Source organism: Oryzias latipes, chromosome 15, assembly GCF_002234675.1.
Source record: "Oryzias latipes chromosome 15, ASM223467v1".
NCBI classification, from domain to species: Eukaryota; Metazoa; Chordata; class Actinopteri; order Beloniformes; family Adrianichthyidae; genus Oryzias; species Oryzias latipes.
In genome coordinates, this window is record NC_019873.2 from 20,209,607 (window position 1) to 20,226,191 (window position 16,585).

Below are 16,585 nucleotides of genomic sequence, written 5' to 3' on the forward strand. Positions count from 1 at the left end.
GTTAGCTGTAATTTTAATATGAATATATCGTTTCCTTGCCTCATGTAACACTAAACTGCAAAAATCTTTTTTTTCCCAACCTTTTTTTGCCTAACACATGAAGAATTCTGGGTACAAGTGAGGAGTTTGAATTATGAAGAAATTCAGAGGAAATGCCACCTGATACAACTTGGTCCAGAACCTAAAAATAGCAGACTTGCCGATGAATAACAAACACACCTCTCTCCTTCTCCAATTGATTTTCTAGTTGAGCAAACTGAAATTTATCAGGTTGTGTGGAAAACGCTTTTTTTGTTGACAGCCTCTGCTGTTGAGGACAACAAGCAATTAAAAATGTATCTGACAAACCACTGAAAGAGCAATTTATATGGAAAAAAGTAATTTTCTATTAGTGGTGACAAAGCGCACAGAACGGAAGGAAAAGATGTTTTCTGTGCTCGACACAGCGGCGGTGGTCCTTATCACAAACGTTAGCGGTGCAGTACTTGCATCACACTACTATGAAATTAAATCTCTTAAAATAAAAAGAGAAGCAGGGATGAATGTATTTTAATTAAAAATGTTGTGAATCTAGGGTGAGAGCAGCATTTATTGATGGAGATGGGTAAATTAGCTGTTGAAAGTTGCCAGGCCTTTATAATCCAATTCTGCTTACATTATTGGAGTTGCTCCTCTTGTAAATCTGCATTTATTCATTGTATAAATTGTAAATGTGATGGTACTTTGGTCAAATTCAATTTGGCTTTGGTCACTAATGTTTTGTTCTAATAAAATGAATAAGTGTAGAAGTATACACCATTTTTCTTGGTTTCTTCTATTCATAGCAGGCTAACGAATATTGTATTTCTGTACAGTGTGCATTATACTTTTTACTTTCTTACTTATTTTAGTATAATAGCCATGTAGATCCTTTAAATATTTTGATATTTAGATTAATTGAAGGGATCAAAAAATTTTTGTTATATATTTATTTATTTATTTTTTTAATTTCTTGGTTGTTGATTCTTGAGTTTGGAAACTTGGTCTGTTCTCTGCATTGCCTGAAATATTATCAAATTACATTTGATGCATACATTCACAGCCCCATTTAGGATCAATTGGATTGACATCCGACATTCATTTGTGTTGTCTGCTTGCACCACAACAAGGTTAACATTTGTACATTACATTAACATTTTAGAGTAACTGTTCAGTGGATTTTTTGTGACATTTATGTCCGACTCTTGTGTCTCACAGAGCTTGTAATTTAATACCTTGCAACTGGCTTCCAACCTGTATGAGACATTCTGCAGTTATGATTTTATTTTGTCCCATCTTTTTGTCACTAAGCCTTTCTAAATCTTCTGCTTAACATTTAGCTGGAATTTTGTGTGCACGTGTGTACATATAGATGCCATTTTATTTAACTACATTACATTTCTCATCTTGCTTATTTGATTTTAACAGGTGGTCAATGATAACTTTTACTCCTTTATTGGATTAAAAGGATCTTGATGGATTTTTTTTAAGCTAAAATGACATTTTTATTCATTTTTATAAATCTGTAAACAAACCAAAGTTCAGACTATCAAAGATTCAAAAATGTATTATTCAAAATGTTGAAAGATTAGAAATTCTGATTAAAGTTACATGCACCAGAGCTGTATACAGAATAATTTTAGTCCACCTGTAATAATGAAATTCTGCCTGTAGGAGAGCTTAAGCTCTGTTTATTTTTTTGTTGGTATTATTCAAAGTTGTGTCTTCCTGTTTTTTTTAAATATATTTCAAGGTGATGGACTTAAATATAAACTCCCACATAAGGTGAAGTTTGGGGAAAACTGGCAGTTTATTATACTTTGTGTAGAGATTCCCAGAAACGGGACAACTGTCAAGTTTCCTGCAAATCCTTTTATTTAATGGGATTTGTCTTGAGTCGTTAAGGATTTACTTGAACAATTGTCACTTAGGCTGTAATTTCTAAGGATATTTCCTTATCTTCAGGCTCTGTGATATGAAGGTAAATGACCTGTCCTCCTTTGTCATGCTCTGAAAACTTTGTCTTGAAACAATCGATGCATGTTATTGAGTGATGGGAGAAGGACTATCCCCACCACCACCACCACCACACACACACACATTGAACGACTTGCATAAGACTTTCTTTACCAAAACAGTTACTGTCTCTTTGAGATCACTTTTTCAGACCAGTTGAAAGATTTTTCACTTGTGTTCTTCAAAGGACAGGATGTTAAACAACAAAAACTAAAATCTCCCAATTTCTTTTCAAAGTCCTAGAATTGATTTTTTTTTTTTCGTATTTAAATGTCCAGCTTGAATTTTACAGTGACAGAAATGTGGTATGTTTTCCCTATAATTAATTTGGTGAAGCGGCTCTTAAATAAATCTCTGGTTATTCTTCAATACCTAGAATAATTTAGACATGCTCTTCATAATTGAATTATTTCAAGCACATGTTTTTACTATCTCCAAGGTTTGCAAACCCATTTCCATTGCCCCATCATTTGATTGTGCAGTAATGCTGTTGAAGTCATTGCAGCAACAGGTATAATTAAACCAACAAGATGATGTAGAGGAAAAAGTAGGCAGGGGAAGTAATTTTACTCCTCTTTTGGTAGTTGGTTATTTTTAACCAAATGCTAACCCTTGTGCTATCCTGGGGACTTTGACATTGGGAGTGAGGTCATCTAGACCCAACAAGACTGAACTTTTTTCTTCAATGATTTGTCATCTTTACTGGTGTCCATGGATAACATGAAATCCTCACCACCTTTATCCACCTTTGTCATGGTAGGGAGAACACGTCAATGGTAATCTTGACCCCATAGGATAGCACAAGGGTTGCGGATGTACTTTGAACAAGCAATTCCAACAGATTTTATTTTTATTTTTTAAATAACTTGTCTTGTTCAGCAGCAGAGCAAACGGATGAGAGCTGAAAGCCTCTGGAGGAACAGCTGTTATTTTTACAAGAAGGAGTTGTGAATCTTCAGACTCCCAGGGTGTATATTTGTATAAACTCCTTCTGTATTTGTGACTAAACCGTACTTATATTATTTGCATATATTTCTGATTTAAAGAACAGGAGGGGTTAGAATTACAAAAAAGGAGGCAAAATGTTGCTTGAGGTTAATCATTATTACTGTCAAATGTTTATCAAAAGGGTTTAGTTCCTATGCACAAATTTGTGAAGGTCTATTCTTATGCTGTGGGGCAGCGGTTAGGCGGTTAACCTCTGATCAGAAGAGTGTTGGTCCGATTTCCGCCTTGCCCGCCCATGTGTCAAAGTGTCCTTGGGCAAGACACTGAATCCCACCTTGCCTCTGGTGGAAGGTTGGAACTTGTGTTCGGCAGCGGAGCCGCAAACAGTGTGTGAATATGTGTGCATGGGTGAATGGGTCTGTGACTGTAAAGCGCTTTGGGCCTTTGAAGAAGGTAGAAAAGCGCTACATAAGTATACGCCATTTATCCATGAAGTTCCTCTCTGCTTGTAGGAGAGCAGAGGTACAGTTTCCTAGACTAAAAGTAGCTTTGTGTACCACAGTGACTGACATCAACCTCACACTCCTAATTTAGTCTAACCTAATTCAAATCTTAAACTAGTGATCATTGTATAAATAATCTAGAAAATCATAAACAGCCACACTGTCACAGAAAGGGATTGCCAAGGCCACAATATAAAGATGTCATCTTCTTTTTGCACATAAAAAAGGGAAACTTAGGGTTTCGATAAAATCTTTTATTCAAACTGTCTAAAAATAAAAGTGTAGCACTTCGAAAAGTAAAACTGCAGTGAGAATCCGAAGTTTGAGGTCCTCACTGCAAAGGATTTGAATTTATATTTAATATAAATGATGGCTCTTTTCTGCAATTTGTTGTTTTGACGAGAGAAGCAATCTGCTTCTGTAATTCTAACTTGTGCATAAATGTGCATTTCTATTTGTAGTTAACACAATTTCCTTAAAGTAGAGCAGTAGTCAGAGCCTTAAGCTCTCTGCTTCTCTCACTTGAGGAAGCCGGCAGTTTTTCAGCCTGCAGCAAAAGGCTCCAAATTGATATTGGCAGAAGCTACTTAAGTATTTCCCATGATGCACTAAGAACCTCTCCTCACTTTTACCTGTTTACATTCCATGTAAATGTTATTACAACTGTCAATAAGAAAGAAGGTGTATTCCCAAGTAATGTCTTCATGCTTGTTTGTGTCCCTTTCTGCTCTAAAGTAAAGCAGAGGAAGAGTCACAGAGACTCCTTCTGATGGAGGATGGGGGGTTGTTTTGTTGAACATCAGTTATTTCTCTTCATTATCATTTCAGGTATGCTCAGAATAGATATGAGAGAAATGCAACTTTCACTTGAATTGATCTAGTTTGGATTCAGTTGAGTGAATTTGATTTCAATTAAACTGATTTTAATCAAATTTAAATTAACTTCAGTTAATCAAATAAAATGAATTGAATAGAATTTTAGCTGCGCAGCGTTTGCCGTGGTTGGCTTTCTCCCCTCATTACAAGAAAAGCCATGGTTCGAGTCCTGGCTAGACTTTCCAGTGTAGAAATTGCATGGTTTCTGTGTGCAAGCATGTTTTTATTTTTTCTTACTATTCTGACTTCTTCTCGCGGTCAAAAGCAAGCTGCGTAGGTTAATTGGTGACACGAAATTGTCCCTTAGGTATTAATATAGTTGTCAGTTTGTCTGTTTCTGTGTGTAATTGCTCCCCTTTGCCAGGAGGTAAGTTCCAGCACCCCTGTGATCCTGAATGAGACTAAGCAGGTTTAGAAAATGAATGAAAAGAATAGGAATAAATAAAAAAAAAAACTAAACAGATTTTATTTTTCATTTCATTAGACCAAATATTGGCAAAAATGTGTGGAGTTTTATATTTTGTCTGAATCAAAAGAAAAAATCTCTAAACATGGTTGTAAAATGTATCTCTTAACTCTACAATCTAAACTAAATTCAATTCAACTAAATTTTATTTGTATAGCCCAAATTCACAACAACAGTCGTCTCGATGGGCTTCGTATAGGTAATTGAAAAAGTAAAACATAAAATCAAAAAGATCATGAATACATAGAATTCAATGGGAAAATACTAAATTGCGCTAACTAAACAGAATAAACTAAACAGGACATCCCTGCCCTTAGACCCCCCCCTTCGCGGTAAGGAAAAACTCCTAAAAAAAAATGGATTCCGAAAAAAACGAAGAAACCTCAGGGGTGCCCACATGAAGGAGAGATCCTCCCCCAGGACGGATAACTCTCATTGGAAGTGGGACAGTAATGCAACATACACACTGGGCATGTGATGCGCATTCTTGAACATGCTCTTAGCTATGGTGTTCACGCTAGACTGTCGCTGCACGATATTGGTGCATGCTCACAATTGGAAATGTCGAATCATTACAAATCTGGAAAATCTTGCTCTAGGCTTTTTCTTTCACAGCTTTGTTCAGATGTATGAAAAACATGATTTTATAATTCTGGCCAGGCACAAGCCACAAGTATTAATATTTCCATCATAATCAATTTTCAACCGGTTGGCACGTCCGTGTTTTGAAAAAGATGGTAGCTATATGTTACTACCAAACCTCAGTCCCTGATTGGTCAAAATTCAACTAGTCCAACTCTCAATGGGCACGCATTATGTGCGTAGAGCTTGAAAATGGGCTTAAAAACTTGCATAGAGACACGTGAACACTAGAGTTTTAAACATGGAAGCCCGAGCCATCCATATATGCATGTTTAGACATTTCATTGTAACTGGTATTAAACTGAGTGTATTCAAACAACTCTGCAAAGTTTCCTACAAAATCTGTCAAGATAAAAAAAATCATTGTTAAAACCCAACTTCAAACATTTTCATGGTTTCTTAAGTTGTAAAAAATATTATTTAGCAAAATAAAATAAAATAAGTTGTTTAATCTTTTCCTTCTGCATCCCACATTATACTGAAAACATCCATGGAAACGCTGTGTGTCACGAATTCCCATTTGGCACAGTGTGCCTGGCAGGTGGTACTTTTGGCACTAGTGGCATTAACAACTATTGGTCCATTGTTGCAAATAAACAAGAGAAGAGGGATTGCAATCGCTGCATCAAGAGTAAGGGTGATAATAAAGAGTGGCTTTGAATAGCCATTTTTTTTTCTGGAGTGTGATGCCATTCGGTTTGAAGGAGCTTTCAAGGCCAAAGATGTTAAACACTTGTCAACAATGTGAAACAGTGAGGTCAGCCTGATTTTTAAATCAAGGAATAAAACATGTAATCCAAAGGAATTTCAATAGATCCACTTTGCATAAACGTCTGACACTTGAGATGTATTTCCCACTAAATAAAACCATATGCCACATAAATCAGCTTCAAATTATTCAGATGTTGCCTCCATCTGAAGGGCTCACTGTAAACATCAGTGAAGATAAAGATGTTTTTCATCTTGGCAGATATTTATAGGATGGTTTGTGCAATTGGTCTCCTGTCAGAAAAAGGTGTCTAGGAGGTGCTACCTTTTTGTGCACAAATTGCACACTTCCTTTACATCTCACACATAAGACAAGTATTTTCCATTGATCTCGGGGTATCAACATTACTGTGACACCTTTGGGTATGTTTGAAGCCAGGGATCATACATCTGAGCTTTTCTTTATACTCAGACTTTTGAGTAGAAGGTTCTTTCTTTCCACTATTCCCCTTGGGCAAACCAAAGCCTGATTGGGTCAGTTTTCCCATACTTTCCTCTAGTCTACCCGTGATGTTTTATTTTCTTCTTTTTTTTTCCCTCATCTCTTTGGGGGTTGGTCCTTACCTTTGCCCTTCACTGACCCTCTCCCTATTGGACCCAACATGGGTGTTAGTGTCATCTATCATTGTGACATGCAATGTGAAAAGAATTAGTCACATTGATGTTGGGTAAAACTGTTGAATACCTTCATTTTTGTTTTCCTTTTAACCCTTTTACAACCCCGCCTGGGGGAAAAAAAATCTTCTTTTTTTTTAATTGCCTTGAGAGTAAAACAGTTTTCAAAAATATTTTGTTTAAGTCGTGCTTCTACCACTTGGTCTAACAGGGAGTTAACATGTTTAAGTTCATTTAGGAACCCCCACAGACTTGTTCTCTGAGGGCAACAACAAATAATTAGAGAAATGAGCGGACATCGGATATTGGATAAGACTTCCTTGTCTGTGTGCTAGCAGCCAGTTGAAAAGCTAATTAGGTCAGAGCCGCTTTGATCAGCAAGATATTACAACCATCTGAAATGAGCTTTTTACCTTAACTCACAGTACAAGACATGGCTGAGTTGTGGGGCCTTCCTTCTGTTCTCTGATCCATATAGAATATCTTAGATTTGAGATGCTCCCAATATGATTTGAAGCAATATGAGCTGAGATGATAAACATGAAGCAGTATTGTTGCCTTCTGGTCAGTGTGTTTCTCCAAATGGTGTTGAAATACTTTTTAATTCTCATTTTAAATGCATACGTTTGTTTTAGTCAATTACAGCCAGTAAAACAGCTTGGTACATTTTACCATTTATAGCAGCAACAATAAAGCCTCTCTTTAAAAATGTTTTTCGAGGATCTGTGAAGATCTCCCCCATGTGCAATCTTTTTTCCCTCAAGTTGCCTCTTTGTTCACTTGATTGTACAGCTGAAGCTCCCAGAGCTGCACCATCTGTGATGTTGTTGAAAAAGTAGATCTCTCTGTTATAAGCACCAACATCAAGTGCCAGGCATCATCTTGGGTTTTTGCTATGCAGAATAAAACATTTCTTAACCTTGACATCTGCTATGTCTACTTTTCACTTTGGGTTTGTGGATCATGCATTTAACTTTTAAAACTGACACCCTGATAATCTCAAGCTCAGTTTCTACAAGCGTCCTCCATTTCACAGCAGAGTTCTCTTTTGTTGCCATAGCCCTCCAAAACGCTGTGGAGTGAATGGTCAGCAACCCATGAGCATTAAGACCTTTATCTGCGCCATCAGCACAGGCTAACTGGCTCCCAGAGTCTCACCGCAATTCAGCAAAGTCTCTAAATAATAAGTTCGTCTATTGCAATGTGCTACAGGGTCCCTATAAATGTGTTTTCCTGCACGCCCACCATAGTCCTTCTTGCTTCCTAAACACCCTCCCTCCGCCCTGCACTCCACACTGTGTTCACTGACATCTCACCTCCCACTCTTGTTGCCTTTGGGTCAAATTATTTTTCTCCTTAAACCTACTTTGAAACACAAGATTTGTTGGGGCTGCAGTCTATGGTAATCTGTTCCAATTTTCCACATCACCACACCAGAAATAACCTTTCTGATTAGATGAGACTCAACTAGATCCAAATATGAATGAAACTAATAACACCTTTTGTAAGGCTTATGAATAAAAAGAAAAATACTTTATTGTAGAAAATTACAATTTGGATTCTGGCAACCTCCAATGGCGTGCCTTGTGTTAGGTCTGAAAGGTTTAATTTATTTGGGTGAAAAGGCCAATAGGTTGATATTCTTAATGAAAATGAGTACTTTCTGTTATTTATTTGTCTTGTACAGAATGTCTGTACAGTTATGGGATGTGTGTCAGTGTGTATTTTTATGGCTTGCTGTGTGCTTTGGGAGAGAATCTACTCTCAGTAACGAGAGCATCTCTCTCATGGTTTGGCTTATTTTAGGTCACTGCCAAAGTGTTGATCTACAGAGAGAAAATGTGTGGTGTCTGTGACATGGCAGGGGTGTGCATACATCTTCTTTTTATTACATTTGAATGAATTTGTTTCACCATAAGATATTTCCCTCCAAGAAGTGACATGAAACACATGACGCCCCAGCAGAAATCACTCAGTCTTGCGTTGACATTGATGTTGTTGTGCTGAGTGTACATGTCAGTTTAATTAGTGTAACAATATCTGATACAGGAACCTTTGACAGCCGACTCTTGAGACTTTGCAGGTTTTATATAAACAGATAGCAACTTTACCAAAGCATGTCTGTCTAGACTCTAGACAGCCAGCCAGCCAGACATGCCTCTTTCTACAATCAATAACCTCCAGAGATTATCAGAAAAACTCAATCTTCATCGTGAAAACTTAGATCTTCAAGTGCAGGAGTGAGATGGAGTGAGCAGCAGCAACACTCGCACAAAAGAATCAAATGGAGCGTTATCAGATGTATTTTTTTTGTATTATTAGAAAAAGCCCGGTGGACTGACTCCCTGAAGATTTCAGTTTTTTTCTCGGTGGATTGCTCTTGGAGTTCTTTTGAGCAACTGCACACAACACAATGATGGGAAATAAAACTGAGGCTTTCATACAGTGGAAGTCTATTTTTGTATTTGTTGTCTCAGCTGAATGATGGTCTTCATGCCTTGTCGTTATGTTTATCTCCAATCACACAATGTCTTTTTCAGATTGGTTTTAAAGGGAAGAAATAAACATTATTATTATATATGGTCATAGGCTTTCCGGACAAAAACCCATCATGGATTTCCACAAAATGTGTTCAACGTTATTTGTAATTTGTTGATGTGGGAGTTATTTGGGCTAGAAAATGACTGATGAAGACCCACAGATAGTTTAAAGCAGGTAAAAAAAATGGGGGAGAAAGTGTACTTGGGGGAAGGTTTAGTTTTTGTGGTGTTTAGTCCCCCACTAAACACCACAAAAACTAAACCTTTCAGTGTTAATTTATTTATTATTTATTTATTATTATTTACATTTAAGTTAGATGTCTTACAAATTTAAACAATGCGGACAATAGAGAACTCCATGTAGAGTGGTATATCAAAAATTTATATTTGAGGATGTTTCACTGTTTTGGTTGTAGCAGTATAGAAAAGAAAACAACAATACATATCAGCTAATCATTGTTTTTAATGTGATCTTCCTATTTAATTTTTAAAGCTATTTGATCCAATAATAAACGCATACTTTTAAGCACAGAAGGAAAATTAACGTTCAACATTTATGTTATGCAAATGGTTAAATAAGACTTTTAGCTAAAGCCATCAAAGTAGAAAAAATGTTTTGCCGCTTTGCCAATCAAATATATTTATACTATTTTAACAAATGGTATGAGACTATGAGAGTGAGTGGATAATTTTCTAAACCCTGAAATGACCATTTAAATACTGTTTAACACTCGGTCTACAGCTATTCCACAAACTCCTTAGACCTACTTTGATGGTGCTTGTTCTAGTAAACTCTTTTTAGATTCACCATTTTATAAGACAGAAAATCTCAAAACGACACACATGTTGAAGCAAATTAATGTCGAAGCATTGAGAGTTAATTTATTGGCTATGTTGTACTTTTGATTCAATCCTAAAGTTTCCTTCAAATATCCCGCCCCGCTGCGGACACCATGGATGAAGTAATTGATGATGCAGATACTCAACGTTGTGTTGATTTTAGATGAAAACAAAACCTTTTAGTCCCCATGTGCTCCATTTGTAGAAGATGATTATGACTGTGAACCCTTAAAAACTGCAATCATTGCGAGAACAATTAATTCTAAATTAACTGCATAAAATTCAACAGAACAATGTCATGGTGGCTGTGATTTGCAGCCCGCACTACTTTATGTCAAAAATTTTGATAATTGCTCCCGAAACAAAGCCCAATCAGGAGTTCAAGGGTTTTAATTATAAAAGGAAAACATGGCTTATTTAAGTCAGATATTTGACCCCAAAGCAATTACCGTAAAATGTTTCATGTATGGGTTGAGGCAAACCATTAATGCACAGGGCTCCAAAAATACCAATTAATTTCTAACTGTTTAGTATGGCAGAATTCATGATTGCAGGCATTTGCTCTGCAGGCTAAGGGCTAAATAAAAGTATTTTTTACTTTTTCTTCCTCCAGTATAAAGCATATTTCAAATGTTTGTTTTGTTTTCACAGCAAGTGTCCACCGCCATCATCACGGATGGGAAAACAAATGGCTGCACATCGTATTTCATGCACTTTGTTGTATTGATAGAATAAGGATGGATTTTAATAGCAGCTTTTGTGTGTTTTCTTCTTTGCAGCTCTAACAAACGTGAAGCTGTGGGCCATCGACCGACAGTGTTTTCAGACGATCATGATGAGGACGGGTCTCATCAAGCACACGGAGTATATGGACTTTCTGAAAAGGTAACCATGGCGTATTATGCCACCATGACAGACAAATGGGCTTGATGGGTCTTTGATCTGAAATGCAGTGAATTAATTAATCAAATTAATGCAGGAGAGCATTTTTGAGCCGTTACTCTGAAGGTTTGTTCTCTTCCTTTATCCCTTTTATTAATGATTTAGATGAATCGGCATTCGTCAAAGAATAGTGTCATTTTGGCTGGTGAAAAAATGACTTGTACTTTGGAACTTTTAATGTCCTAAGACCTGGACATTCATCAGTTTTCTTCAGAGGAGTCTATTCTTCAAAAGGTCTTTTTCTTCCTTTTTCTTTTTTTTTTTTGAGAGATCTGCATGAAGGGGAAGATAAAAGACAACAGTGGAGGACATGCAATTACTGTTGGTCTTTTCTCATCTTCTGTTGCTGCTTCTCATCTACTTTGGTCTTCAAGCCAATTACAAAAATTATGCAATATCTTCTCTGTGTTTCATGCACCATTTCAGTTTCCTGTAAGTCCTTTCATTCAGGAATCAGGTTGGTAAAGCCAATGATGCAGGGGTCTGCAACCTGTGGCTCTTTTACCCTTCCATTGTAGCTCTCTGGTTCAAGAAATGTAAAATGTTTTTATTTTAAAAAGTAAAAAATATTTCTGACTATTTAGTACATCAAGCTGAACAAAACAGTTGGAGAACTTTAATTTATTTGTGCTTATTTGCCAGGAGCCTCCTGAACTACAGTATCCCTAATGCTCCAATAATCCATGAAGCAGTGCGGCATTGTAGCTTACCACAGTCAGACTACAAATTTTTTAACACCATGTAGCAGTGGTCAGTTACCACAACCAGAATTAGATGCATAAAGTGCGCTCAATTAAAAGGCAGACTGTCCATTTTTGAAAATTTTAAAGGATTTAAGTGCAATTTATGGTCCGAACATGACATTAGAGTCAATTAGTTGGCTCTATAGTTTAACTAGTTGGGTAAAAGAATTTATGGTGAAGGTGCACAAACAAAAATAGATTACGTAGTTTTAATATTTTTCTTATTTTATTTGATCCTATCACTGCTGACATGACGTTACGTAGGCTTCTACTACAGTTGCTGCCGTGAGATGATTCTATGTGGCACAGGTTTTTTTTTTTTAAGGAAGTTGTGTGAACTCTGTCAAATTAGTAATTTCCCTATATATGAAAAAGTGTTTTTTTTTGTCAAAAAAACAATACTTAATTTATATATCAAAAAACTAAGCAGTATCCTATTCTATGAAGGGTGACTTTGAAGGATAATGTCAGAGTGAAATTGACCCAAATGTTTTTGTATTTTTTTTAAATGTTAATGGTTGCAGACCCTCTGCCCTATGAGAAGAAGAACCACCAAATTTTACACTGATTACACTAAAAGAAATCCAGTATTTAGTATCGAAACCTTCCAAATCTTTGCAGCAAATTCCGTTTTCCATTTAAAAAAAAAAAAAAAAAAAAGGTCTGCCTTTCAAACCAAAAAGGTTTAAGTTTAAGCCTTTAAACAACTTTTTTGTAAATCACAATCTTATCAGATAAAGAGAAATTTGAAGACGTAAAATTTTATATCACTCTCGGCTGAATTTCTAATCTGAAAGGACAATTATGTTTTTGTCATCTTTCTCTATACCACATTTATCCATTACAAATAAAAATATTATTTCCCTTAAACTATATTTATTTCAATCTGTGTCCATTAGACTCTTTAATCTTTTGAAAAAAATCCTTTTGAAATACATTTGAACCAGCTATGGAACCCCACTAATATTTTAAGCATGGGAGAGAGGAGATATTTATTGGAAAAGAGGGATCCAAAACATTTGTAGCCCATTTCTTTTGACACTGTTCTGAGCACATGTTGTACACTTTGGCAGCTTCCTTTCCTTTCAGATTCTGCATAACAGCATAACAGAGAGATAAGTGAATATTTAATAGATGCACTTATGCTTGTTTTGGACTGACTGTGTTTGATTTATAAAGGGTCGCCTAGGGAGAAAGCAGAGATTTATAACAGCATCGTTAATAAGCAGATAATTATATTCCAGCTTTGGCTCTCGGAAGAAGATCTAATAAAAGAGCTTTGGTTTAAGCGGGAAACAAAAGCAAAGTGGTTCTCCTGAGTCCTTTGACCTCTCTTCAACTGCTGGAAAATTATGAATTTTTACTCATAAGTTAAACAGGCAAAAACATTTAGAGGGCATATCATTCTTTTTTTTTTCTCGCCCTTTAATCATATTAATGTTTACTTTTACTTTGGTTCTTGCATTAGTTTGAACACTAATGCTAGAGCTGGGTAAGAATACCAAAATCCTTTTATTGATTTGATTTTAGATAAACAAGTTTAGAATTCATAATGAGTCATGATTTGACAAGTTTTAATAAAAAAAATTACTTAAAACTTCCATTCAATCATTTGGTTTTTAAAAATAATACCATGACTAAGATTTTAAAGGGATCAAGGGGTGGAAGTTTCTATAAAGAAGTGTAAAATTCTTGCATTAAAAACTAACAGAAAACAATTTATCTGCCACAAAGTAACACAAGAATAGTTGTAACTGAAAGTGGATTTATTGATCTTGATCAAATATTTTTGTGATTTCTAAATAAAGATATATAAAACTAATGAAAAAAAAGGTTTTAGCCCAGCCTTAAGTCCTGCTATATGTAAACCAATCCCATAATCATCTTGCTTCTGCCACTTTTTGGTTAACTCTTTAGAGTACGATGTGGTAGCGGTATTTTAATTCCCTTATTGTTAAGACGCATTTCTCTATATAATATACATTCATTAAACATATTTGGGTAAAATAAATTGATTTTGGACTTACCGTAATATGCACAACTTTATCCGGTATATTCTCCAGTATCTTCATACAATTAGCCTATTGCAAAACATTAAATATATAATACATGTAGTCATTTGTGTTTCTCTTTAGTTTAAAATAAGATTAATGTTAAAAAAAGAAACCAGAGCTTTACTTCCCTTTACACAGTGCTTTGCCATTTGCCGCAAACAAATATATTTTTAAACATTCCTGCCAAGTTCAATATGTCAATGGTTCAAAAAGCTGTTTTGAGGCAAGTCAAGATTCACAAAGTAGACTTTAAAAATAAACTGCATCCACTGCTGTCTTCATGAATATCCTTTATTTCAAGTACTTTCTGCTTTATTTAACAAACAAACACACTGCTTTTGGGTGTGTTTAGCTAAAATAAAAAATAAACTAAGAAAAAATATCTTGTGTTTAACTGGTTCTTATTTGTCTTTACATTTAGAGATATATTTTTAAACTAACCAGCAGGTTTCTTCCATGCATATTTTACAAGCAACACAAGTAACATTACAAAACTACAATGACAGAATAGTTCCCTTAACTGCTTTTTTTTTTTTAGTGAATTGTTCGAAAGACTACTGAATTTTGCAGCAAGACAAGCCCTCCCGCTGTCAATGCCTTTGCAAGTGGACGGTGTTTCTCTGTTTTTAAAGTAGAGTGGGGTCACCTGTTCTCCATCTAGCTGGTTATCTGGTGCTGCTGTTGAGGAAACATTTACAGGGCTCAGCAGAGTGGCCAGGATCTGGAGGCTGAGACTAGATGCTCCAGATTGCTGTAATAAAACATGGAACATGAGGGGGGGGAGAGGCAGATGGAAAAAAAAAGAGAGGGAGAGGTGAGGAAGATATGAGGAAGATAAACCCTTTGTTCACCAACATGAGCTTTTTCTTTCCTCCCTTGATAAACATTGGGTCTGTTTTATTTAGTCCGCTTGATGACAGACTGATTGCATTTATTTATGCTGCTGGGAAGATATGGAAGCAAAATTACAGCCAGATATTTTGCCTCTACATTTGATGCCATTACAAGAATATTGGTGTTTCCCCCCTGAATAATGTCCATTCACGCTGTAATTGAGTAGACAGACGTATGCAGAAAATACTGATGCATCTTGAAGTCAAGTGAGGCTTTTTGACACACAGTTTCTTGGTGCATCGACACAGCTACATGTTGACACAAAACATTACCTTATGGTGTCGGCTTGATGCTTACATGTCCAATACGAACTGATGAAGCTCACAACAAACATCAAAGAGGAGATGAAAGGTGATTTAAGTGACTTTGAATCTAGCATCGTTGTTGATAAAAGCCAGCATAGATCCATGCTTTCATGTTGTTTACATCACTATTTTAACACCACTATTCAATGATCGAAGCAGAAATTCAAACTCTGTGGATCGTGAAACGGTTCTTGAACTCCTGAATCATTTTGGAGATCTTGTGAGATCTATATACTCAGAGATAGGCTTCTGAATACTTGATTTGATCACAACTAGGGCCTTTTTCTTCAAATTAACATTCTCTTTTTCACCCAAGCCTTCAGGGAATCACTTACAAAAATTCCACAGACTCTGTCACTTATCTATAAAAAGACAAAAAAAGGAAAAAGAGGAAACCAGATACTGGAATGCTAGTACTACAGGATCTAAGTAACATTTAAAATCACTAAAATCCATCTTTTTTTCCCTTTGAATTCTGATGCTCTGTTTACATTTAGGTAGATTATTTCTAGATCTAACCACCCAGGATGTACCATGCCTTCGCCCACCAGAGGCTGGGACTGGATCCAGCAACCCTGTGACCCCAGAAGGGAGAATACACAGGTTTAGAAGATGGATGGCATGTTTAAATGCCAATCTGATCTAATTATCCATAGGACTATGTGGTTGTTAAGCTTAGCAGCACTCTGATTGTCAGTGGCCACTAACCGACTGGCAGATGGCCCAAAACTCATAGTAAACTAATATAGCTAATGTTGTGCATATTGAGTGTCTGATAATGTGGGCTGCTTGATCCTTCACTTACAAGGTCATTTCCTGTTCAGAAGCTCCTGTTTACATTTCTCCTTTTGAAATTTGAATGACATGGCCTTAGTCATTCTTTAACTCAGTTATTGGCAGATGTAGTTGCTTTGTCCATCTGGTGGTCTACATTAAACGTTTGACCTAATTTCTATTCCAACAATTTGACAGATGGCCCCACCATTTCACTCCATTCATCAGTACACAGTGCACCTTCCACTGTCATTGTAAAATTCAAGGTCTAGAGCAAGTCTAGAAGAATTGACATCTGATTTTATTTTTCCCAAATGCTTTCGTAATTTATCATTTTTGACAACCTTTCTACAAAAATCAAAGCATTTAACAATGAAATGATAAAAACAGCATTCCGAAACTAACCAAATCAAAAAAGGTCAATATAGAAAATGAAATAACATTTTTTTATTTCAACCTTAATGTCAGAGAAGATACCACTGCATTTTATTCCTTTTTCAAAATTGCTTTATTTTTGCTTTGTTTTGTTGTTACTTGTGAAACCGTAAGATGACCTTGGTAGTTAATTGCTGAAAGTAAACTGACTGAATTAAATGGTTTGTCCGAATACGTTTGACATATTTTTGTTTCCCTAATTCTTA

General features: G+C 35.9%; 1 protein-coding gene across 2 annotated transcripts in view; it reads left to right on the top strand.

Annotated features, from left to right (window-relative positions):
• The window catches only part of prkg1 (protein kinase, cGMP-dependent, type I), a 97,215-nt gene that overhangs the window by 57,348 nt on the left and 23,282 nt on the right, over positions 1-16,585 (top strand). For both annotated transcript variants that reach the window (NM_001104714.1, XM_011484130.3), the window contains 1 exon segment: positions 11,012-11,117. In NM_001104714.1, the coding sequence (NP_001098184.1) occupies positions 11,012-11,117 (106 nt within the window).